General features: G+C 41.7%; 1 protein-coding gene across 5 annotated transcripts in view; it reads right to left on the bottom strand.

The window, feature by feature from the left end:
• LOC124140870 (kinesin-like protein KIF28P) overlaps positions 1-26780 on the bottom strand; it is a 79079-nt gene that overhangs the window by 30355 nt on the left and 21944 nt on the right. For 3 of the 5 annotated variants that reach the window (XM_048397631.1, XM_048397627.1, XM_048397630.1), the window contains exons 4-20: positions 19727-19743; positions 18734-18756; positions 17771-17892; positions 16556-16634; positions 14931-14997; positions 13847-14033; positions 12168-12320; positions 11375-11472; positions 11168-11265; positions 9634-9784; positions 8486-8564; positions 8201-8301; positions 6274-6479; positions 5061-5206; positions 4520-4663; positions 2910-3063; positions 166-186 (exon numbers count right to left, since the gene is read on the bottom strand). In XM_048397631.1, coding sequence (XP_048253588.1) covers positions 166-186; positions 2910-3063; positions 4520-4663; positions 5061-5206; positions 6274-6479; positions 8201-8301; positions 8486-8564; positions 9634-9784; positions 11168-11265; positions 11375-11472; positions 12168-12320; positions 13847-14033; positions 14931-14997; positions 16556-16634; positions 17771-17892; positions 18734-18756; positions 19727-19743 — 1846 coding nt within the window. Of the gene's footprint in view, positions 1-165; positions 187-2048; positions 2070-2909; positions 3064-4519; positions 4664-5060; positions 5207-6273; positions 6480-8200; positions 8302-8485; positions 8565-9633; positions 9785-11167; positions 11266-11374; positions 11473-12167; positions 12321-13846; positions 14034-14930; positions 14998-16555; positions 16635-17770; positions 17893-18733; positions 18757-19726; positions 19744-26780 lie in introns of all 5 variants that reach the window. The other 2 variants (XM_048397628.1, XM_048397629.1) reach the window with 2 other exon arrangements.

The following is a 26780-nucleotide window of genomic DNA, read 5'->3' as shown; positions in this document are numbered from 1 at the left end:
GTTCTAAATCATGTCCACAGTGACTAGCATAGAGAGGAAGCTGGACAAAGGATAAATATGTTTCAAGGGAAAGATTCCAGGCAACTAAATACTGGGCTTGGCAATGAGAAAATTTGTTTGTCTTTGAGACAAGCAGATGGATTGGCAGATCAGGGAGTGAGATACCTGGCTGCATCCTTGCTCCTGCTATTGGGAATTAAGTAAAATATGGAAAAAATGTAAATGTCTAAAATATGCAAATATACACTCTGAAAATGTGAAAATGGTCATCAAAAATTGAATTCACATCACTGCAAGACAAAAACACTTGTATATGTGATTAGCTCTCACGACAGGCAAATCAGTGCTCTAACAGGAATTAGGACAAGCATATATAGTTGATAGCAAAACATATCTGGATGTTATTTTTCATTTTTTCATTACCTGTATGTGATATTTTATGAAATAATGCAATAAAATTATTTTCAAGATCTGTTCCTATTTAATTTCAGTTATAGCTATCAGAGTTTGATATCGAGGGAAGGTCGAGGTGATGCACGTCTTTGACATTTATCACTTTGGTGAAACCCTAGGTCGGGTCAGTCATAGCTATCAGAGTTTGATATCGAGGGAAGGTCGAGGTGATGCACGTCTTTGACATTTACCACTTTGGTGAAACCCTAGGTCGGGTCAGTCATAGCTATCAGAGTTTGATATCGAGGGAAGGTCGAGGTGATGCACGTCTTTGACATTTATCACTTTGGTGAAACCCTAGGTCGGGTCAGTCATAGCTATCAGAGTTTGATATCGAGGGAAGGTCGAGGTGATGCACGGCTTTTGACATTTACCACTTTGGTGAAACCCTAGGTCGGGTCAGTCATAGCTATCCGAGTTTGATATCGAGGGAAGGTCGAGGTGATGCACGTCTTTGACATTTACCACTTTGGTGAAACCCTAGGTCGGGTCAGTCATAGCTATCAGAGTTTGATATCGAGGGAAGGTCGAGGTGATGCACGGCTTTTGACATTTACCACTTTGGTGAAACCCTAGGTCAGGTCAGTCATAGCTATCAGAGTTTGATATCGAGGGAAGGTCGAGGTGATGCACGTCTTTGACATTTATCACTTTGGTGAAACCCTAGGTCGGGTCAGTCATAGCTATCAGAGTTTGATATCGAGGGAAGGTCGAGGGGGTGCACGTCTTTGACATTTACCACTTTGGTGAAACCCTAGGTCGGGTCAGTCATAGCTATCAGAGTTTGATATCGAGGGAAGGTCGAGGTGATGCACGTCTTTGACATTTACCACTTTGGTGAAACCCTAGGTCGGGTCAGTCATAGCTATCAGAGTTTGTTATCGAGGGAAGGTCGAGGTGATGCACTGTCTTTGACATTTACCACTTTGGTGAAACCCTAGGTCGGGTCAGTCATAGCTATCAGAGTTTGATATCGAGGGAAGGTCGAGGTGATGCACGTCTTTGACATTTACCACTTTGGTGAAACCCTAGGTCGGGTCAGTCATAGCTATCAGAGTTTGATATCGAGGGAAGGTCGAGGTGATGCACGTCTTTGACATTTACCACTTTGGTGAAACCCTAGGTCGGGTCAGTCATAGCTATCAGAGTTTGATATCGAGGGAACATCGAGGTGATGCACGTCTTTGACATTTACCACTTTGGTGAAACCCTAGGTCGGGTCAGTCATAGCTATCAGAGTTTGATATCGAGGGAAGGTCGAGGTGATGCACGTCTTTGACATTTACCACTTTGGTGAAACCCTAGGTCGGGTATGGTTCAGACAAACTGACATAATCAGGACAAATGTTGAATTGGAACCCTTCATTATTGGTTTCTGGTACTCCAAAGGGAAGTAACTCTGCACAGTGAATTAAAACACTTTAGACGACTAAGACAGCTATGCCCCTTCAATCCCACTGAGAAATCTTAATGATTAATGTGTACTAAAAATACAAATGTTACATGCATTTGTGAAGGCAATTCAATAGCAATGAGATGTGAAGTTATAACTGCAAGCATCGATACATGACTCAATCAAGAACACGGCTACATACATTGGAGTGAAAATGCCAACACTGGAAATTCATAATATATTAGACCAAATAGTACTTCATTTGAATTCAGAATTCTACTACAATATTAGTATACAGTTTTCCATAAAAATGACTTCATATTATTGTACTTCCGTTTGTCAACTATTTCATGTGTCTTAATATGAAGTTAATAATTGAAATTTACAAAAACTGCTAAGAATTATCATTTTGTACAGGACTTACAAATAAAAACATTTTAACCAAAATTATTACTTTCTTTAGCAATAATTATGAAAGTAAGGCCTGGTTGCTCTATAGATAGATAATATATAAATAATTCATAAAAAACATACAGAACAAACAATATCCCCTTAATGATTTTCCAAGAACAATACTTTTGAAACCCTATCCTATCTGGTAACCATAGGAACATGCTGAAATTAAGCATATCTATTAGTAACAGGTTATTCACCTTAGCTTAATTCTCATCTTACTGAAGTTCCTGACACGGGACAATATCAGTTAGTTACCGCCTTGTACTAATTACTTACACATATCACATTGCAGTTACTTGCCTAAATGTCATTCTGAAACAATCTGATATGGTCAACAGGCTCTGGCAACTAAGGGGCATTACTCTAAGTGACATACCTCTAAGGGACATAACTCTGAACAGTACAATATAGTTCTTCAGACCACTGGGGCCTCTGCTCAATGAAGGAAAGAAGTTGAATCTCAAGAAAATTCTTCATCATTAATTACTGCAGTTGACATTATATTTCATAAAAAAAATCTTTAAGAGCCTATGCTTATGACGGAAACATTCAAATCTAAAAGGTAAAGACACTGAAAGACGAGGACAGAATGAGAAATAGGGTGTACCTTGTTCCCTTCTGGCCGCCCTGTCCCTCCTGCGCTGCTGCGGAGATCAGGACAACCTCGAAGTTTTTCTGCTTGTTGAGTTCCTCCGACACAGCATTGACCTCCGACACCATTGGGAGGATCTCAAGGATCTGCTCCTGGGCGATCTGCTGTTCTGTGATCAAAAACAAGCACTTGCAAAAATACGGACCCAGTGAATGTTTTATTTCTGTCAGCCATATTCCAGCTTCATCACAGTGGCCACTAATTAATAAAGCCGGGGTTGACCTGCATGAGCAGCAAGAAGGTCAGTCACTGAAATACTGAGTGACTGTTGTTTTATGCCACTGTCAGTAATAGTCCAGCTACCCTACAGTGGCCACTAATTAATGAAGCCAGTGATTGACAGCATGAGCAGCAAGAAGGTCAGTCACTGAAATACTGAGTGACTGTTGTTTTATGCCACTGTCAGTAATAGTCCAGCTACCCTACAGTGGCCACTAATTAATGAAGCCAGTGATTGACAGTATGAGCAGCAAGAAGGTCAGTCACTGAAATACTGAGTGACTGTTGTTTTATGCCACTGTCAGTAATAGTCCAGCTACCCTACAGTGGCCACTAATTAATGAAGCCAGTGATTGACAGTATGAGCAGCAAGAAGGTCAGTCACTGAAATACTGAGTGACTGTTGTTTTATGCCACTGTCAGTAATAGTCCAGCTACCCTACAGTGGCCACTAATTAATGAAGCCAGTGATTGACAGTATGAGCAGCAAGAAGGTCAGTCACTGAAATACTGAGTGACTGTTGTTTTATGCCACTGTCAGTAATAGTCCAGCTACCCTACAGTGGCCACTAATTAATGAAGCCAGTGATTGACAGTATGAGCAGCAAGAAGGTCAGTCACTGAAATACTGAGTGACTGTTGTTTTATGCCACTGTCAGTAATAGTCCAGCTACCCTACAGTGGCCACTAATTAATGAAGCCAGTGATTGACAGTATGAGCAGCAAGAAGGTCAGTCACTGAAATACTGATCAACTGTTGTTTTATGCCACTGTCAATAATAGTCCAGCTACCCTACAGTGGCCACTAAATAATAAAGCCAGTGGTTGACAGCATGAGCAGCAAGAAGGTCAGTCACTGAAATACTGAGTGACTGTTGTTTTATGCCACTGTCAGTAATAGTCCAGCTACCCTACAGTGGCCACTAATTAATGAAGCCAGTGATTGACAGTATGAGCAGCAAGAAGGTCAGTCACTGAAATACTGAGTGACTGTTGTTTTATGCCACTGTCAGTAATAGTCCAGCTACCCTACAGTGGCCACTAATTAATGAAGCCAGTGATTGACAGTATGAGCAGCAAGAAGGTCAGTCACTGAAATACTGAGTGACTGTTGCTTTACGCCACTGCCATTGGCCTGTCATGATTGCATGAGTAGGATCAGGGCATCAGGCCATCGCGGCATGATCATCACAATCATCATTGTCACTCATTTAAACCACCAAATCCTTTCTCAGCTGCCCTCACAACAAGCAGTGGGTACTGCAGACATATTTTGCCCCTAAATCCCCCAAAGAAAGAAACCTTGAAAAGATGAACAGAGAGCCTTGACCAAATTATTAAAGTACCTTTTGTCATGCCCGCTGATCCTGTGGCAAAACCCTTGGCCTGCGCGATCTCCTTCTGGGCAAACTCCCACGTGATCTGGGCTGGGAGGTCCACATCGGTCTCGGGCTTCAGGGGGTTCATGAACACATACAGGTGATTCGAACCTGGAACATAGCGAGATGCAAAATATGTGTTACAAAATATTCAGCCCAACAACTGCGTGTGAACAATTTGAAACAACCTACATATTTGGAGTGAGTGAGTGAGTGAGTGTGTGAATGTGTGAGTGGGTGAGTGAGCGCTGCTTTCAGCAAATGAGGGAGTAAGAGAATATTGTTTTTGTTTGTTTGTTTGTTTGTTGTTTAACGCTGCACTCGGCAATACCCCAGCCATATGATCATAGCTTTAAATAATTGAGTCTGGACCAAACAATTCAGTGATCAATGTTGTGAGCATCGATCTATGCAACTGGGATGCGATGACTGCATCAACCAAGTCAGAGATCCTCACCATCTGATCCTATTACTTGCCTCTAACAAGCAGCTTCCTGGAGACACTCACCAAACAGAATCCTGTCTTTATGGCACAGCTGTTTGCGGCCGGCAAGTGGCAATCCGTTCACCTTGGTCTTGGCGCCGTGGTTGCCAACAGGTTCGATCTCGACGCCATTATTTGTGTTGTAGATGACTGCATGCTGCTTCTGTATGCTGGGGAGCGATTATCAGGGATATTTACCATATAAACTGTCATACATTAGAATCATAAACTAGTAGACAATAAAGCTTTGAATCACATAATAGTTTAAGTTGTAGCAAGATCACGAGGGGTACATGGGGTTTAATGCATCCCACGTTAGGTTTTATACTACTCGCCTCCGGCTCATGGTATAAAAACTAATGTGGGACGCATTCCTGCTACGAATTTATCGTACCAACATGTTTTAATGTGACATCATCAAAGAATTAACACAAATTCAACATTGATAGAAAACAGCTGTCAATTAAGCTGCGGTTAACTTGTGCTATGTCACATGACTTCCACTGACTCGGGAAAAGCATGTGGCTTTTTGCTTTGAAGTGGGGTATAAGGGATTTATTCTGTCACTCAGATATCCACATGCAGCCTACGCATGCATTGCTCGTGGCGGGGTATAAGAGATTTATTCCCCCACTAAGAAATTTATTGCCCTCCAAGATGGGTTACACAGTATTTTATCAAGATCATGTGGACCAATCAGATCTAATGTTATCAACGCATTGAACCAATCTGATAAGAAAAGGATTCTGCCCGTATCCCCCTCCAAAAGTTGTAGATGTAGGTATTGCCGCTCAATCCTCTTAGTTAACTAATGTTATCGATGTTGAGGCTGAGTGAGTGAGTGAGTGAGCTGGGTTTAAAGCCGCTTTTAACAGTATTCCAGTTATATCACGGCGTGTCAGCTTAATATGGGAGGAAAGCCTGAAGTGAAGCAGGTCACAGATGTTTACCACTTCGGTAAAACCCTTGAGCACAGGTGTTGTACTGAAAAACCTAGAAACATAATCAGGGCGAACCAGGAATTGAACCCACAATCATAGGTTTCTGGAGTGCCCAAGGGACGCAACTCTGCACAGCGAATCGCGACGCCTTAGACGACTGGGCCACCCGTGCCCCCCAAAACATCTTGAAAACATTTTGCTGATTAGTTGATTTAATAGGGTTCAGCTGTACAATCACATTCTATAGTACTTTGAATTAATGGAATTCAAGTGGATAAACTTTTAAGAATACCTACCTAAGTCCGCTGAGGCAAATCTTTGGTTGTGGGCTTGCATCTTTCCTGCCAATAGTTGTGTCCCCTTGTTCAAGGAAGTGGAACACGACCCCTGAGAGCATGGGGTCCTCATTCAGGTTGACCATGTGAGGCATTGTCTTCTTCTTGGACATTTCTCGGTGGTCAGCCTGGGTGATGGCGTCTGTCTCGTGCCGCGCCTCGGTCAGCTGGAATTGGCGTCCGAAACATACTCATGAATCACTTGATGTTTATTAAAATGACATTTACAGGCTGATAAGGCCTGGTGTGTGAGGAGGCTGATAAGGCTTGGTGTGTGAGGAGGCTGATAAGGCCTGGTGTGTGAGGAGGAGGAGGAGGAGGAGGCTAATAAGGCCTGATGTGTGAGGAGGATGAGGCTGATAAGGCCTGGGGTGTGAGGAGGCTGATAAGGCCTGATGTGTGAGGAGGAGGAGGAGGCTGATAAGGCCTGATGTGTGAGGAGTCTGATAGGGCCTGGTGTGTGAGAAGGCTGATAAGGCTTGATGTGTGAGGAGGAGGTTGATAAGGCCTGATGTGTGAGGAGGCTGATAAGGCCTGGTGTGTGAGGAGGCTGATAAGGCCTGGTGTGTGAGGAGGAGGCTGATAAGGCCTGATGTGTGAGGAGGAGGAGGAGGGTGATAAGGCCTGATGTGTGAGGAGGCTGATAAGACCTGGTGTGTGAGGAGGCTGATAAGGCCTGGTGTGTGAGGAGGAGGAGGAGGAGGAGGAGGAGGAGGCTGATAAGGCCTGATGTGTGAGGAGGAGGAGGCTGATAAGGCCTGGTGTGTGAGGAGGAGGAGGAGGGTGATAAGGCCTGATGTGTGAGGAGGCTGATAAGGCCTGATGTGTGAGGAGGAGGAGGAGGCTGATAAGGCCTGATGTGTGAGGAGTCTGATAGGGCCTGGTGTGTGAGAAGGCTGATAAGGCTTGATGTGTGAGGAGGAGGTTGATAAGGCCTGATGTGTGAGGAGGCTGATAAGGCCTGGTGTGTGAGGAGGCTGATAAGGCCTGGTGTGTGAGGAGGAGGCTGATAAGGCCTGATGTGTGAGGAGGAGGAGGAGGGTGATAAGGCCTGATGTGTGAGGAGGCTGATAAGACCTGGTGTGTGAGGAGGCTGATAAGGCCTGGTGTGTGAGGAGGAGGAGGAGGAGGAGGAGGAGGAGGAGGCTGATAAGGCCTGGTGTGTGAGGAGGAGGAGGCTGATAAGGCCTGGTGTGTGAGGAGGCTGATAAGGCCTGGTGTGTGAGGAGTCTGATAAGGCCTGGTGTGTGAGGAGGCTGATAAGGCCTGGTGTGTGAGGAGGCTGATAACGCCTGGTGTGTGAATAGGCTGATAAGGCCTGATGTGTGAGGAGGAGGAGGAGGGTGATAAGGCCTGATGTGTGAGGAGGCTGATAAGACCTGGGTTGTGAGGAGGCTGGTAAGGCCTGGTGTGTGAGGAGGCTGATAAGGCCTGGTGTGTGAGGAGGCTGATAAGGCCTGGTGTGTGAGGAGGAGGCTGATAAGGCCTGATGTGTGAGGAGGCTGATAAGGCCTGGTGTGTGAGGAGGAGGAGACTGATAAGGCCTGGTGTGTGAGGAGGCTGATAAGGCCTGGTGTGTGAGGAGGCTGATAAGGCCTGATGTGTGAGGAGGAGGAGGAGGCTGATAAGGCCTGATGTGTGAGTGGGAGGTGGAGGCTGATAAGGCCTGGTGTATGGGAAGGAGGAGGAGGCTGATAAGGCCTGATGTGTGAGGAGGCTGATAAGGCCTGATGTGTGAGGAGGAGGCTGATAAGGCCTGATGTGTGAGGAGGAGGAGGAGGCTGATAAGGCCTGATGTGTGAGGAGGAGGCTGATAAGGCCTGGTGTGTGAGGAGGCTGATAAGGCCTGATGTGTGAGGAGGAGGAGGAGGAGGAGGAGGAGGCCTACCTTCTGGTCCCAGTTCTGGATGTTGTCTGTGAGGAGCTGCTGGTTGGCCATCAGCTGTGCCCGGATCTCCTCCTCCATCTTCTTCCTCATCTGCATCTGGTCTGCAACAACAGCAACAAGCTTGTTACCAACATGGAATCATATTTCAAACAACATCAACAATAGGTAACTAATATTTACACTCTTAGAGCTGTAACTTCATCTTGCTTGGGACAAGAATTTCAAGATTTTTAAATCTTCTTAATTGATCATTAATCTATTTTCATCAATCTGCAGTCAACTGACCTTCTGGTGACATGGTCACATCTCCGCCACCAATGACTCCCCCACCATCCAGGGCACGCTTCAATCGGTCGTTCTCTTCCTGTAATACATCACTCTCATTCAAGTCAATTCATTAAGAACATTTGAGGCTGATATCTTCTTGAAATAACAGTTCATCATGTTGGTGTCACAATGTGTGAGGAACTTGGACCTATAATGGTGATATATTCTTCACTAGATCCCCATGAGGAGACAAGAATGTGGTAGTCATGGAGCTGTTCTGCCCTGAAACCCCAAAGGGGAGATAAGTATGAGGTACTGGGGGCCTATTCTGCCCTGGAATCACCAAGGTGAGACAAGCATGGGATACTGGGGGCCTATTCTGTCCTGGAATCACCAAGGTGAGACAAGCATGGGATACTTGGGGCCTATTCTGACCTGGAATCACCAAGGTGAGACAAGCATGGGATACTTGGGGCCTATTCTGACCTGGAATCACCAAGGTGAGACAAGCATGGGATACTTGGGGCCTGTTCTGACCTGGAATCACCAAGGTGAGACAAGCATGGGATACTTGGGGCCTATTCTGCCCTGGAATCACCAAGGTGAGACAAGCATGTAATACTTGGGGCCTATTCTGCCCTGGAATCACCAAGGTGAGACAAGCATGTAATACTAGGGGCCTGTTCTGACCTGGAATCACCAAGGTAAGACAAGCATGTAATACTAGGGGCCTATTCTGACCTGGAATCACCAAGGTAAGACAAGCATGTAATACTAGGGGCCTGTTCTGACCTGGAATCACCAAGGGGAGACAATCATGGGATACTGGGGGCCTATTCTGCCCTGAAACCCCCAAGGGGAGACAAGCATGGGATACTGGAGGCCTATTCTACCCTGGAATCACCAAGGTGAGACAAGCATGGGATACTGGGGGCCTCTCTGGGGGTTTTGCACTTAGATACAGCTTGCAAAGACCTTTTTGACCTTGTAGACAATCACAGATCCAAATTTCACCAACAAAACAAGCAACTCATAAGAACAAACTTCACAATTACAACACATGATAAACACAGTTTTGGTACACATTCTTTCAGCATCAATCATATTCACATTTACTGTTCACGGACATAAGCTACTATCTTCACAACTGTTAATTGTGTTTTTACCTTGAGTTCTCTTATCATTTTGTCCAGTGGATTTTCATTGATGACAGCTTGATTCTTAATTTTTTTGGCACGGTCTGCATATCGTAACGTTCCCAACGTTTCATCGTAGTTGATGTCAGCAGGTGAAAGGGCAGCGATCATAACAGTTTTACTGGAATCAAACAGTTGAAAATCACGAGAATCCAGAGATGCCAATAATCCCCAAAAGAGAACTATAAAACTTTAGCTGCAAAACATTTCACACTCAGCACCAACTCTGTGGAATTCTCTACCTTTGGTCACGAAGCAATCTCCATCTCCAACAACAATATGCTTACCGTATTTGACGTAATAAGCACCCAGGGCGCTCTCAAAATAAGAAGTAGGGGGCTCTTATTAGAATATTATTTTGGTGGAAAAAACAGAGTTGAAAGATAAATTTCGTGGTTTATGCTGACAGACTGAAATGTTCATATGCGACAGATATATTTTTCCAGAATTAAATTGCCCATAATTAAGAATGCATGTAACACACGAGTGAGTATTATACGAGAATAAATAAGTCTAGTGTACATTGATCAATCAGAAGGGGTGCTAATTGAGATTGTTCACTAGCCAATATATTAGCAAATATCGCCGTGGGTGCTTATTAGAGCAGGGAGCTTATTACGTCGAATACGGTAATTGTCTTTTCACGTGTTTTCATGTAGCACTATGAGCATGCACTGTTGGGTGGATATGGTGTGATACAAATGTCTATTACTATATGATTATGATTATGATTATGATTATAATAAACATACTGTCTGCAGCCATCAGACCACACATTATGTTGGTTTTACAACTAGAGTAGACACAAGCTCCTCACAGCAATAGTCCGTTTGTGGAGCTCTCTAAACTATCGCTGCAACCAGTCAAAACTCCCCACTGTGATAGGTGGCCCCAACCATGCTTGGAGTTGAACTCGCAGCTGATTGACCGTTATGTTTACAAACAAGTGACGACTATCGTGACGACGAATACACTTATCACTGATAAATTACTTTCTTCGTTTGTCAGTTTGAATTTCTATTTCATTAAAAGTATCATCTTTAATTGATATAGTAAGAATGTAAGGGAGAAGTTGGTTGATTTTCCGTGAGTCTGCAATCTCCAACCAATCTGATTATAAAACAACAAAGTAAATTTATCTGGAAAACATGGTCAGTCGTAAACCTTTTCAAAATGAAATATGATGGCATTCCCAAAGACATAAACAAAAGTATAAACGTTACTACACATGGGGTTAGAGGGCAAATTTCGAGATTCTTGTAATGGCCGCGCCCACACTGGTGGCAGAGATGTTACAGAGAGTGTAACGAAGGTGTCACGCGCTGGGAAGGAGCTTGGAGTAGACAATCACTACTTATTACAACACAGGTATGATGGTGGCAAACCTTGAAACATATTTGGGTTGAACTTGGACTCGAACCTGTGATGTAGTATTATGTTACTCTGCAGGGTGGCTACCGACTCGAGTGGCTGAGGAACCAGACAAGAAGGTTGTAACACTGACCTGTTTCCTCCAAGAGCGTTCTGGAGCAGCTTGGTAAGGACCGAATCTCGGTACGGCACCACAATCTTCTTCTTCCCCATCGACAGGTCGGCCAGCGCCTGCAGGCATCAAAAACAAATGTCAGAATCTACAACAGTTCGACAGTCAGTCTTGCCATATCCAACGCAAAATAAGATTCCCGCAAGATTCTCAGCGCAAGTTACTTACCGATATGACATTTCCGAGCGCTGAGAGGGACTTGTTGATGTTGGCTCCCTCCTTGAGACGATCTCCTGTGGCACCGGTACTGTCAGCTCTCTCAGAACCTGACAGAAGTATTCGATTATAAGTAAATCAGTATAGAGTCAAGTCTCGTTAATCCGACACTCGTTAATCCGATCTTTGACCGACCAGTTGTCCGATTTTTTATCATGACCCTTGATACGACCTAATTTTGTTTATCTGACATACTTGTTAATCCGACACTAATGATGGGAACCAATTAAATCAGTGCTATTTAGACCCATTATTCATAATCATATGCAATTAACCACGTCGGATTAACGGGACTTGACTGCATTTACAAATATTTAGTGTGGCAGTATCTTAGACACTTATCAAAATGTCTTACGTAGACTAATATTGACTAATTGAAGCACAGATTTTTGTCTAAGATGGCAAAAAGAAATTTCTTAGTTAGTGAGTGAGTGAGTATGGTTTTACGTCGCTTTTAGCAATATTCCAGCAATATCACGGCGGGGGACACCAGAAATGGGCTTCACACAATGTACCCATGTCGGGAATCGAACCCGGGTCTTCGGCATGACGAGCAAACGCTTTAACCACAAGGCTACCCGACCGACCCAATTTCTTGGTTAACTGACAATGACTGAATGTAGAGGTGTGTATGGTAATTAGGCAAAGGATGTGGGATTCAAACCTGGTCTTCAGTGTGACAAGCGAATACTTAAACCACTAGGCTACCCCCGCCCCTGCCCCAAGTATCTGATACGGCACATACCAGCCAGATCCACCAAGTTCATCACACTGCTTTTCTTCGTCTCCGAGCCAACCTCGTTCTTGATGATCTGGTCGAATGTGATGGTGACAACAGTGTGAGCCCGACTACTGGTGGCGTTCATGTTGGTAGATGCCACCGTTCGACTTGCCGTACCTAGGACACAACACCAGATTAGTCAATATACATCAGTGAGTGAATAAGTGAGGTTGGTTTAACACTGCTTTAAATAGTATGCCAGTGACATCACAGCATGTCAGCTTAATGTGGGAGGAAAGCTCAAGGCGATGTACAACGTTTACAACTTTGGTGAAAACCACGAGCATGGGTATGGTGCTGACAAACCGAAAAACAAAATCGGGGCGAACTAGGATTTTAACCCACAATTTTTGTTAATCAAACTGGTGTGCCCAAGGGATGAAACTCTGCACAGCAAATTGCGGCGCCTTAGATGGCTGTTTACATCACAGTCACCATTATTCTCAGTCATTGAAGCCTGCAACGCAAACTGAGCCAGGAAATCTAGAATTTGGAAGCATAGGCAACCATTCTGTCGCCACCTCGTCTTTACTTAAGTATGTTGTTATACACTCTCAACACACCAGCCACATTATAGCCTGAAAATAATCAGGTCTGGGTTAGGAAACTAGTGCTTCATAGCACAAACAACGATTCAATTCACCGGTGTGTGATCACACACAATCATCAAGGAAACTATTGTATTTTATTCCCCATAATCTTATGATTTGTTTATTGTTTGTTGTTTAACGCTGCAGTGAACAATGTTCCAGCTATATGACCGTTCTGTAGATATTCAAATCTGGACCAGACAATCCAGTGATTGATATCATGAGCATCGATCACTGTAAGTTGGACACGATGACATGCATCAACCAAGTCAGCGATCCTGACCACCCGATCCCGTTAGTCGCCTCTTCCGACAAGCATGGCTTGCTGAAGACCAATTCTACCCAGCTCTTCACGGGGTTGCTCTTATGACAAGCATGAGGTACTCAGGAACCACAGAGGAAATGTAATGAAGCCCCTTCATTGTTGAAAGCATTTGGTCCCACCAGCTCTTCCAACTGCTCCCATGGATGTAAAGTATACCAAACAATCACTACACACCATAAACCATCACTACCTTTTAATATTTACAATGATCTAGAATACACATCTTCCCGAGGCAAGGGAGTTAACTTCAGTAAAATTCCAGTTTCCATCCTTAGGATTAGGCTGGTATTTCTGGGCACAATTGTAGCGCCACCAGTGGCTATTACGAGTTATGTCACTTCAGTGTCCCCCACTGACCAATCAGATACCACCTCTCATATCCCTTGCATTTGCTTCAAATAAAATCACCCTGTGAAGACGATCTGATCGATAATCAAGACCTATTTTGTAATAAAACAGGTCTAACTTTGAGAAGAGCATCAAATCACATGAGCACCTTGATTAGAAACATGAAAAGATCTGGAAAATATCTGTTGACGCTAAGTTGTCGGTACACATGTTTTGCATAGACTCATTAGTCCAACCAAAATATAACTCCATAATTGCAGCCTAGTTCGGCAAGGGTGGAAACTGGACTTTTAAAGTCAGTTAACTCCATTGCCTTGGGAAGATGTAGAATACAGGGAATCATAAATTGGCGAGACTATTGTACAGAATCTTAAACAAACCTTGTTCCGTTCTCTTTTCAATTTCCTCGTAGCTGCCAACTGGTACACGTTTCAGATTCTCCACGTAGAACATGCCAAGTTTGGGGTTCTGCCGCACCGTGAGTCCGCCCTTCGGGTTATCTTTGGACAGAAGGTCACGCACCTGCTCATTGTAGATCTCCAACATGGAGAAGGTCACCTCAAACCTCTGGCACAAAAAAAGACTTGTGTTAGCATTGTTAACCTATACTGAACTACAAATCTTTCCATTGTTCTAGGATGAATGCATGCAGGTCAGACTGCACGAATGGTTGCCAATACTTTTAATGTGAGAACCATCTACAGATTACTGCAACGACACAAGGTCACCAACAGCATGCAGTCGTCCTAAAGACTGGTTTTTCTCTGATTCTTCGTAAGTCTTGGCATGGCGCTAGTATGCATACAATAATGTTGGATCGATGTATCGGGGTGCCGTGTATCAGAAAAGGAAACGTGAGTGAATTTTAATTTTCATAACTGAGTTGGGTTTAACGCCGCTTTTAACACTATTCCAGTTATATCGCAGCGTGTCAGCTTAATGTTGGAGGAAAGCCTGAAGTGATGCAGGTCTCAGGCGTTAACCACTTCGGTGAAACCCACGAGCACGGGTATGGTGCTGACAAACCTAGAAACATAATCTGGGCGAACCGGGATTGGAACCCAGAATCATAGGTTTCTGGCGTGCCCAAGGGACGCAACTCTGCACAGCAAATCGCGGCGCCTTAGACGACTGGGCCACCACATTTCAATGGGAAACTTTCATGAAGTGAAAATTCTTTAGTGGTTCAGTATATATTTTCAGTTTTCTAAACATTTATTTAATATCAATTAGACATTTTAGAAGGTCAATATTAATTCTGACTGACCCAATCAACCAATTATATGATTAAAAATTATAAATTGTTCGGGTCCTACTTTCAGAAAAAAATCTTCTTTTTTTTTATGGAGTAACCGAAAAATATCCTGTCTTTCAGAAACAAAACAGGTGACCCCAGAATAATATAAGTTCAGTCTTTTAATAATGGTTGTTGTTTGATGAGTTGTGTGTTCTTGAAGAAATTACCTTGTTAGGATCTGTGTTAGCATCCATTGTCTTAAACAGTTCATCACAGGTGATAGGGACTATTCCCCTGGAAACAAATGAAAGCAATTGAGCATCAATACATCTAGACACATATGACATCAAATGATCAAAATACTTGGCTTCAATTCAAATGACAAACCATATTCACACAATACCCATGACAGATTAACTATAGTAATATGAAAGAATTGGGGGGCCCTTAACTTCTTTTGAGTCGAATAAATCATCCAAACAATCTGAATTCTTTTTGCAATGGACATATTTATTCATCAGAGCTCAAAGACATGAAACTTTTTTATGAGGAATTACATATATTCTTCCTCATAATGCTTCAGACCCGTGAACCCATAAAGATCTGAGGTAGAATAGGTCTTCAGCATCTGAATTCTTTTTGCAATGGACATATTTATTCATCAGAGCTCAAAGACATGAAACTTTTTTTATGAGGAATTACATATATTCTTCCTCATAATGCTTCAGACCCATGAACCCATAAAGATCTGGGGTAGAATAGGTCTTCAGCAACCCATACTTGTCATAAGAGGCGACTAACGGGATCGGGTGGTCAGACTCGCTGACTGCATGTCATTGATCCCAATTGCGTTGATCGATGCTTATGATATCAGTCACTGGATTGTCTGGTCCAGACTCGATTATTTACAGACTGCCGTTATATAGCTGGAATATTGCTGAGTGTGGCGTCAAACAACAAACAAACAAATAAACAAAGCATCATGTTGCCCCTTCATCACAGAATCCTTCATCATCAGGGCGCCAGGACAAGGAGCCAAGTCACTGAACACCACCATCCAAACTATTTCCGTCAGCTCTATGAATAGTTTACTGGGGTTTACCGGAAACTCTAACCCAGATTTCTCATGGGATAGTAATTGATGGAATAATGTCTGTGAATATCGGTGAATTCTTTTTCCATTCAACATAGACGATTCAACATGGCCACCAGACTTGTTCTCCTGGCATGGTGTACAGGAGTACAGAGTGATCCTAATGCTGACTTTTGGAAGTCTATGTTAAAGTTGGGAGTTACGACCATCTTATTGCCAAGACCGCTTTGTGGCATGTCCTGGGGAGTGCCAGCTGTGGAGTTTCTTCCTGATTTAACCAGACTGTCTCCGTGGTCTAGGGGTAGAGTGTCCGCCCGGACAGCGGAAGGTCCGGGATTCGTTCCCCGGCCGCATCATACCAAAAGACAGACAGACAGACAGACAGACAGACAGACAGACAGACAGACAGACAGACAGACAGACAGACAGAAAGACAGATGGACGGACAGACAGACAGACAGACAGACAGACAGACAGACAGACAGACAGACAGACAAACAGACAGACAGAAAGACAGACAGACTCGCATGCACATCGCTTGGATGCAACGTTAAACCCCATTTCACTTCACCTGATTGAACCATGTTAAACTGTGGCCTGGTATCTCAGTGGGCTAGCACTATAAAACCGCCACAACAAGAAGCAGACACACACACGTGCATGCATGTCGCTTTTTAAGTGAAATAATCTTGAATGGACATTAAACTCCATTTCACCTCACCTCTAGTTAGAACTGTGATGTAAGTAAAATGAACTTACTTATTTGCTCCATAGCCCACCATGGAGTAGGACTTCCCTGAGCCCGTCTGGCCGTACGCAAACAGCGAGCAGTTGTAACCTGCAAACACCATCACCATCACATCCATGTTGATAATAAACACTTCATCATAACTATCCATGAATACTTGTCAAATTCAGTGCAAAACTGTATCTTTATGTAGTACACCATACAAATTTTTAAGGTTACGAGGCACAAAAAGAATCATGTGTTATTTTAGTTGTGTTACCTGCCATTGGAATGGTAGAAAATCACAATCATCTCATGGGCAGGGTTAGACTGACATTAGTCCCAGAAATACAGTATCTTATTTAAAAATATATCTAGAAAAAAATTATTTTAAAATTTATTTAAAAAAAATAAAATCTAGATGGAGCCCAGAACAATCCTTAATTTACAGCTGCAGCAATCTAGACTTCGCAAATAATACTAGACTTGAGTTGGACTCCTTTTTCAATTATATTCTCTTGGGTGAGTGACAAGGGCAGGGTGGAAAATGATTTTATCATCCAAAACTGGCTTCCACAGTGATTATAGCTCGGGTCAAGGATATCTAGGAGATACTGCTGCAGTGAAATTCCAGCACAATGCTTTGCAGACCATTGTGACATCATTGGTAACCATGACGTCACAATCAAATGACATCGCAATTTGCTCTGTCACTGTCCTCTCTACACTCAGGACATGATATATACACTCTAACCTTGGTGTCTTTTAATATCCAATATATCAACACTCATATATAAAAGCCTTTGACCTTTAACTTTTATCGACTCAAGATGATATTCTGATATCAAAAGGGTGAGATTCCTATCACGTTGAAATGAGAAACAAACTTTTCTACTTTTTCTTTTTCAATCCTTTCTTGCCCTTCAGTGACTGAGTTTGAATATTATTCCAGTTATATCATGGCGTGGTAGCTAAATGTTGAAGAACAGTCGGAAATTATGCAGTTCTTAAGATCTTTGAGACTTTGGAGAAACCCCAAGTACAGGTTTGGTGCCGACAAACCAAGAATCATAAACACTGGAACCCACGATTAAAGGATCCTGGCATGCCCAAGGGACACAATCTGTACAGTGAATTCCAGTGCTTAAATGCCTTGGCCACCAGTGCCCCCTTGTGTGTAAATAATGTATGTCATAATGTTATAACATGTCAGTCAGGCACATATTCTGTCACGACGTGACCCTGACCTTCAAAGGCATTGTCCAGCACGCCTTGTCCCAGGTCACCAAATACATTCCGCTGACTTGCATAGTTCGATCCTGGTCGTGGTACCAGCAAACCATTCTCTTCCAAATAGCCATCATGTGACCTGTAGCAAAAGATTTTTTTTAAAGTTTCTTGTTCTCTTTAATCATAGCCAGACTGTCATATTTTCAAATTCAAATGGTGTGAAAGGCAATAGGCCCAAATACGGGAAATGCATGCTAAACAGGGCAGGATTATTTTACAAATAGATTCACGTTTCATTTAAGTACATTTCTGCGCTTGAAGGCATACTTGAAATATAACTGGACAGAATATATATCTTGATAATTTGTTTCCATAAGGTAAATAAATGTTTGGACAGGAGGTCAAATTACACATTTATTCGCAACATCCCTGTGACTATTTGTGTTATCACTAAGCATTTATATCTGAAATATTTGTCAACATTTTCAACAATATACTGCTACATAATTTTACCACACAGACTGAAGATATTTAAACAAAAATATTCTCATTAGGCCTCATATTATTTTTAGTTGGTTTACGAGACTGACAAACAAAAAGCCAGACATTAGAAGAAAAAAATTATGTTTGACACGCATGTGGACTGACCAGCTGCTGACTGTTTTCCAATTAGGAGAAATGAAAAAAACATGCGATTTATAGAAATGGTGAAAAATATGAATAAAAACTGTTATTCCAACAACAAAAACAATCAGTTATCTTTTGGCATCATTTCAAAATCATTCTTCCATGCTTCTGTGACCTACGAATACTACCAATTCTAACGAAAAGTTGAATTTAAAAACAAAGAAATTCGACATTCTACAATGAATTTTAGTCAAAAACATTGTAAACCAACAATTAAAAATATAAGGCCTTAAAGATAGGCCTCAGAGGCCATATACACCTCACCACAAGTACAAATTAACATTTAAACTTACCAGTACGAGTAATCAAAGGAAAACTGAAATAAACAATCATTCAATTTAATACATTTTCATTTCTACATGCACCACTATACAAAATATAGTATTTCTACATCAAACATAAAGAGTTGGACATTAATAATAGATATCAAGAAACATTAGACAGAACAAACACGGGAGCTGACACATCAAGGGAGGTAACTCTAATGGCCCCTGTTTGAATAAACTTATGACTATGTTTATTAATTGTATAATTTTAAATCCGTAATTCTAGAATAGTACAGTATGACCTAAAATGAAACAAAACAAAAACATATACTTCACTAAAAGAAGTAAAATTATAAATGTAACATAACAATTGTCTAATTACACAGTGTTACAAGGGATAGGTATGTGCATCACAATATTTTACAATGCACAAGGCCGTATTGCGATATGTATCACAATATATTGCATAATTGAAAATTTTGAATTCAGAAGCAATTTGAAACATCAATGCAGGAATTGAAGTTCATAAATGGAACAAAACAAGATGCTGGAACAGCATAATGTTTATTCATTCAATAAATACGCTCTGAGACAGTGATGCCTTGGTCATATACCATTGCCACAGAAGAACTCCAGTATGCAAACTTGCATTTTGGAATTACGGAAACATTTAGAAGGTACATGTATTTGGCAAATGTATAACACTAAACACATGATAATAATTGCTATTTGACATCACCCATTATACTGAGCACTAGAAATTGATATTGTGATACCTTATTTTCTTGAGTATAGTGCGCACCCATGTATAATGTGCACCCCCCTCTAGCAGATTCAATATTTTGGAAAAATTTCGTACGTATCATAAAAAGAATGAACCTCAATTTACTGATATATCGGTAATACTGCTAATTACAATGATAGCCATGTTTGTATCGTCATACTGTACACAAATATTCAGATTTAACGGGTCCAAACCCTAAAAAGGAAACTACCATCTTCTAGCTTCATCACACTCACCTTTTTGGGATCTTCATCTGAAATGAAAACAGAGATATGTTAGAAATTAAGAACATTCCACATATAAAGCATACATTAAATGGTCGTACACTTAAAGTAATAATCTTCTTTGCTATGAGAGATAAACTAGAAAAAAACATCCTTCAACTGGTCACTCATTGTCTTGAATCAAACCAAGTATTGGGCAGATAGAATTCAGAATGTGCACTTGTCCTTGTACTAGTGGTAGAGTGTCTGCCATGAGAGCAGAAGGACCGAGGCTCAATCCCTGGCCGCATCATACCAAAAGACGTTAGAAGATGGCACTTGTTGTTACCCTCTCTGGCGCTTGACATTAAGGGGCTAAAACAAGGACTGGTCAGCTCAGAGTCAGTATACTGTGTCTGAGTGGAGTATTTATGTTAAACTGCGGCACGGTATCTCAGTGGGCTAGGATTATAAAACCGGCATCAGTTCGGACTAGTACAAGCAGCCACACAATCACACACACATGTGCATCTTGAATGTGAGGTTAAACCCCATTTCACCTCACCTCGCTTGTCCTTGTATGTTCATCTATACTGACATACACTGACTATGGCACACTATTCCATGCGAGTGATTCCAGACTATCTTGTATATCCTCGTGTGAAAACAATGTGTTACCAAGGCATGGGTCATAGCTACGACAGCTACACGATAAATCACAAAGAACAATTAAGAACAAGGCGTGGTTTATTTCAAAATAAAACATTCTCCTATCATGATGTCATTTCTGGGGATTTGAACATGCGCTCACAACTTGATGACGCTGTAAACTGGGCGACATTATTTTTTAGAGGGTAATGAGTTAGTGAAACACTAAACTTAACCCCCTGTTCATGAAATGGACTTGTCCGACATTGCCGTGATCGGATAGTATTCAGGTAGTCATCATTATTTAAATACAGGTAAATATGCTTAAGCTTGTAAATTTTGTAATTTTGAAGATGTAAATATTGTTGATATCTCATATAAGAATTAAACAACTCCTCCTCCTCGTTTATTTCTGAATTAATGTAGGCACTCACTGGCAGCACCTAAGAACTGTGTCTAAACAAAGGAAGACAACACCTAGTTTTGTCCACTGAAACCCCATCAATCTGGATTGTGTCAATCCCAGTGAAATCATCCAGATTAACAAAGTTCCATATTCACATCATGGGTTCAGTTTTATTTGATGTCTGTGTACAAAATATGGGTTAGAATTGGTCTTCAGTAACCCATGCTTGTCATAAGTGGCGTCTAATGGGAATTGGTTGTCAGGTTCACTGACTTGGTTAATGGATGTAATCATATCAATGCTTATAAGCTCAATAAGCACCCTCCTCATTGGACCAGCTTCTAGACCAGTTTGTATTCTTTATAAGCGCCCCCTACAAAGATGACCCATGAAGATCCGGGTTTATATAGATCTTCAGCCACCCATGCTTGCTATAAAAGACGACTATGCTTGTCGTAAAAGGCGATTAATGGGATCGGGTTGTCAGGCTCGCTGACCTGGTTGGTGCATGTCATTGTATCCCAATTGCAGGGATCGATGCTCATGACGTCAATCACTGGATTGTCTGGTCCAGATTTGATTATTTACAGACCACTGTCATAGAGCTTGAATACTGCTGAGTGCAGCATCAAACAAACAAACAAACAAACAAACAAACATGTCTATGTATATGGAAATACCAGCTACCAGTAATTAGAGTTCCAAACGAACAAGGATCGGTCAAGAGGAAGTTCATTGGATTCACTTAAAAAATTACCCGCTCCGAGGTTGTGGTCATTTAAACCATTCATATGATGAAATACCCATTCCTGAATTCAATCAGTATTACCCATCGATTCATGTGAACTTCTTGACACTGTGTGCCTCAAACAATATGCATTAGCCTACCCAGTCAACCATATGACAACACCTTTGAATAAACACAAAGCAAAATAGCCGCAACACACGTTATCCCTCATTGTCTTACAACCATGTCCTTATTAACCTCAATCTGGAAAAGCAGAATCAGTGATTTCTTTGGCTACCATTTGAAAAACAATACACCTGATTAGTCAATCAATGCCCTGACATATACACTGACATCCACATCGATGAAGACGGACACACGTCCACAGCAACATGCAAACATTCGAGGGAGAGAGACACAGTCGATTGAAGCAACGATTACTAGCTGCTAACAACACCAAGTATCACCAACTGGAACAACAGTTAGGATGAGGGTGGAAGATTTCATTGTTCATTGACCTACCTAACTTATCCTCTATAGGGCTACACCCGGCCAAGTGTGACTGGGTGATTGTCAATATCCATCAAATATTCTTTTGTCAAAGTCCATTGAGCCTGTTTATGACCCAGGAGTTAAGATGGTAATGTTTTAGATACATGATATTGTAAAGACTTATTAGGAAGACCAGGGTTTTGTTGTTCACATTGTTTGACAATAACCCATATAATTCAATTCTATTAAGACAAAGAACAGGGAGCTGGACTTTCTTTCCAGAGAATGGGATTGCCGGTGAACGGGGAGATGGACTTTCTTCCCAGAGAATGGGATTGCCGGTGAACAGGGAGATGGACTTTCTTCCCAGAGAATGGGATTGCCGGTGAACAGGGGGATGGACTTTCTTCCCAGAGAATGGGATTGCTGGTGAACAGGGAGATAGACTTTCTTCCCAGAGAATGGGATTGCTGGTGAACAGGGAGATGGACTTTCTTCCCAGAGAATGGGATTGCTGGTGAACAGGGAGATTGACTTTCTTCCCAGAGAATGGGATTGCTGGTGAACAGGGAGATTGACTTTCTTCCCAGAGAATGGGATTGCTGGTGAACAGGGAGATGCACTTTCTTCCCAGAGAATGGGATTGTTGGTGAACAGGGAGATGGACTTTATTCCCAGAGAATGGGATTGCTGGTGAACAGGGGGATGGACTTTCTTCCCCGAGAATGGGATTGCTGGTGAACAGGGGGATGGACTTTCTTCCCCGAGAATGGGATTGCTGGTGAACAGGGAGATGGACTTTCTTCCCCGAGAATGGGATTGCTGGTGTTCAAATCTTAAAGCTTGTCGTGATCAAATGTTTTGTTTGTTTGTTGTTTAGAACTTCCACACACCTGGACCTAATTCCTATACTAAAGAGTGCAATAGCGAGGGGACACTGTAATATAAACTGTATTAACCCTTGTGTAATTTAATATCACATAAATCAACACACTCATCACTAAAAGTCTACAAGAGTTAAATTTGTTTTCAGAAATCAAGCGGTAGCGAATAAACTTAGTTCAAATGTCAATGAAACTAAAACTATGTCATAATACCAGCAGTTACCAAGGCAACAACACTTTCCTGTTAAGCTGCTGCTTTCAGTAAACAATCTGCAATATACACACAAAAATATGGACTGTCGTGTAAAAATTGAGCTTTGTAAGGTTTGTTTGTTTGATTGTTTGTATGTTGTTTAACACTGCACTCAGCAAAATTCCAACTATATGACAACGGTTAGTAAATAATTAAGTCTGGACCAGACAATCCAGTGATTGACATCATGAACATCGATCTATGCAATTGGGATACGATGACAAGCATCAACCAAAGGCTCTCTGACTTGATTGATGCATGTCATCGTATCCCAGTGGCGTAGGTCAATGCCCAATGGGGAGCATGGGAGGGCAGGCAAAAAGAACCAAGGAAGGGGCACAACAAAATATCACATTCTTTAGCGGATCTAGGGGATCATAAAAAAATATTTGAGGAAAAATGTACAAGGACATGGGGAGGGTCATCCTACAATATAACAAGCATATGGGAGGGTCAAGAATTTAGTCAACATGGCTCAGAAGGTCCCCTCCCACCATTCAAACAAGACATCTTGGAATGAAAGCGTGATCATAAATCAGTACCGCCTGATTTCATGCAAACCAATACCTGCAATGATTTAATGACTGGTTTCCTGCCAGGAAAAGAAGTGTCTCCAACATAAAGGTTGCACTGTACAAACCCTCAATAAAATGACGTAACGGCTCACCTCCAGTAATCACTCATGTCAGACACTCACGTTTATGACCACTTAATGCTCTTTTGGGGTTTAACTTCAAGCGACACACTGTTTATGATGTGATTGGTTCAAACAAGCGTGTTATTTACTGTGTCAAGTAGGTTTACTTGTGTTTCTCTCCTCGAGTCCGCCTCCCGGGTCTAGAAGCTAGAGCATCTGTCTGGAGAGGTCGATGGTTTCATCATAATGCTTCAGACCCGTGAACCCATAAAGATCTGGGGTAGAATAGGTCTTCAGCAACCCATACTTGTCGTAAGAGGCGACTAACGGGATCGAGTGGTCAGGCTCGCTGACTTGGTTGATGCAGGTCATCGATCCCAATTGCGTGTATCGATGCTCATATTAATCACTGGATTGTCTGGTCCAGCCTCGATTATTTACAGACCGTCGTCATATAGCTGGAATATTGCTGAGTGCGGTGTTAAACAACAAACAAACAAACAAACAAAACCAAGTGGTAAACATCTGAGGCCTGCATCACTTTAGGCTTTTCTTCCACATCAAGCTGACACGCTGTGATATAACTGGAAAACTGTTAAAAGCAGCATTTAACCCAACTCACTCACTCACTCACTCTTATTGCCTGTCTCCATTTACAAGTCAGTTCTCTGTTGAAATTAATGAAAACACAAGTCGGCATAACAGTCCAAAATGCTACTGTCACTTTTTTGTCATCCAATATTTTCGAAAATGGAAATCAAGTCCAAAAAGAAAAGTTAAAAAGACCAAATATATTTAATTACACCTAAGGAAATTCAACATTTTGAAAAGATGCATACTAGTAATTTATACAATTGAGTTGCAATATGCAGACAAAAGTTTATTACTCAACAATCTTTTCATCATACAATATCAGAAGGACGATCATACGATAATTAACTTGTTATCGACAATATCCATTTCACATGAACATTTCATATCAACATTGGCAATATTGACAGGTACCAAGAACATACAAATACCGTATTCGACGTAATAAGCGCCCCGCTCTAATAAGCGCCCACGGGAATATTTGCTAATATATTGGCTAGTGAACAATCCCAATTAGCACCCTTTCCAATTGATCAATGTATACAAGACTTATTTATTCGCGTATAATACACACTCTGTGTGATATGCACCCTCAATTATGGGGAATTTAATTCTGGAAAAATATATTTGTCGTACATAAACATTTCAGGCTGTCAGCATAAACCACGAATTTTTGAGAGCGCCCTGGGTGCTTATTACGTCGAATACGGTACCTGTATTTCAAAGACGAAAAGCCTGCCAACACACACTATTTACTGGTAACCATGCATTGAAAATGTTATCTCCAATACTGAAGAGTTCCCACTCACTAAGGGCTTCAGATCAACTGGATGCAAACAGTCGGGCATTACTAATGGCCAGAAACTGGCGATGGTGCTTGCGGAATCAATAAACTGCCAATATGTGATGAAGGGCTGTAGAAAGAGTGTTGTGTGAGAATCGGTAATGTTTGATGTTATGTAATATGTCTTATTCATAGTTGACAAGGGCGTGAATATGATCCTCCCAGTCCAATGTTGTTGGGACATGGCAGGTGTTGGCAAGTTCAGTTTATCCAGAGCTGTGTGAGTGTTCTAGCTATGTGAGTGTCCAACTGTGTGAAGTCTCTAGCTGTACGAATCTTCTAGCTGAATGAGTGTTCTGGTTGTGTGAGTGTTCTAGCTATGTGAGTGTCTAGTTGTGTGAGTGTTCTTACTATCTGAGTGTCTAGTTGTGTGAGTATTCTAACTATGTGAAGTGTTCTAGCTGTGTGAATATTCTAGCTCTGTGTGTTGTAGCTGTGTGAGTGTCTAGCTGTGTGAGTGTTCTAACTATGTGAAGTGTTCTAGCTGTGTGAGTGTTCTATGTGAAGTGTTCTAGCTGTGTGAGTGTTCTAACTATGTGAAGTGTTCTAGCTGTGTGAGTGTTCTAACTATGTGAAGTGTTCTAGCTGTGTGAGTATTCTAACTACCGTATATGACCGCGGATAAGCCGACCCCGTAGATAAGCCGAGGTGTTAATTTGACCATTGAAATACGAAAGAAAATGATATGACCCGCAGATAAGCCGAATCAGGAATTGAAAGACAAAAAACACTGCGAAGTCGGACTGCAAGACATGTGCCGGTACTCGCAGATATTCAAAAATATAAGATGAAAAACGTTGTAATTATATTGAAAAAGTCATTATTATTTCTAATAAAGATTTAACAAACCAGTCATCCACTTTCATAATGTGGGAAGCTGTTTCTCGTGGTTTTTTTTAATCTCATAATGATCGTTATAGTTGCCATCAACAACCAAGCGCCATTTTGTGAATCGGTGTATATAGAATTCTGAACCCGTGAGAAAATATATCAGCTGGAGCGAAAACTCGCAGTTTGAATTCAGCATCGTAAGCATGGCGTTTTCGTTTAAAACTCATGATGAAAATGTCAGTCAGTAAAAATATACCAACTTTTATAACCCCCTTACACCACTATTGTATGTTAATCCAATTGAATTAAATAAACTATCATACTATGAACACATTGAATGACCATCACTTACTCACAGGCTTTTCCAGTTTATTAAACTAATCTCTCGAAAACAAAGGAATTAAGCCCCTACTCCCAACACGATCGCTAAGCACCCACAACTTGAAAATGTTTGTGTAAACAACATGACAATAGCAATCGGCCCGTTATTATCAATGCTGATTTCCTTGTGTACCGTGTTGCTTTAAACAACAGGAAGCAATCACAGTGGTCACCGTTTGTGACGTCACAGGAAACAGCTGATCACATGTTTTTGCAAATGGCGAACGGAATAACTCGCCAATACAGTTGTTTATTTGCCCCTTTCAATAAAGGTAGACACTTGTTCACTATCAATTTATGAACTTTGCAAAACGTACGTAATAGCTATTGGCGATTTTATCTGGGGATTATATATTATAGCTGTGAATTACATATATTGTTACATGTAAAGAT

Source organism: Haliotis rufescens, unplaced genomic scaffold (genome assembly GCF_023055435.1).
Source record: "Haliotis rufescens isolate VD_foot unplaced genomic scaffold, xgHalRufe1.0.p SCAF_17, whole genome shotgun sequence".
Classification (NCBI taxonomy): domain Eukaryota; kingdom Metazoa; phylum Mollusca; class Gastropoda; order Lepetellida; family Haliotidae; genus Haliotis; species Haliotis rufescens.
This window is presented reverse-complemented; position numbering and strand designations above follow the sequence as displayed.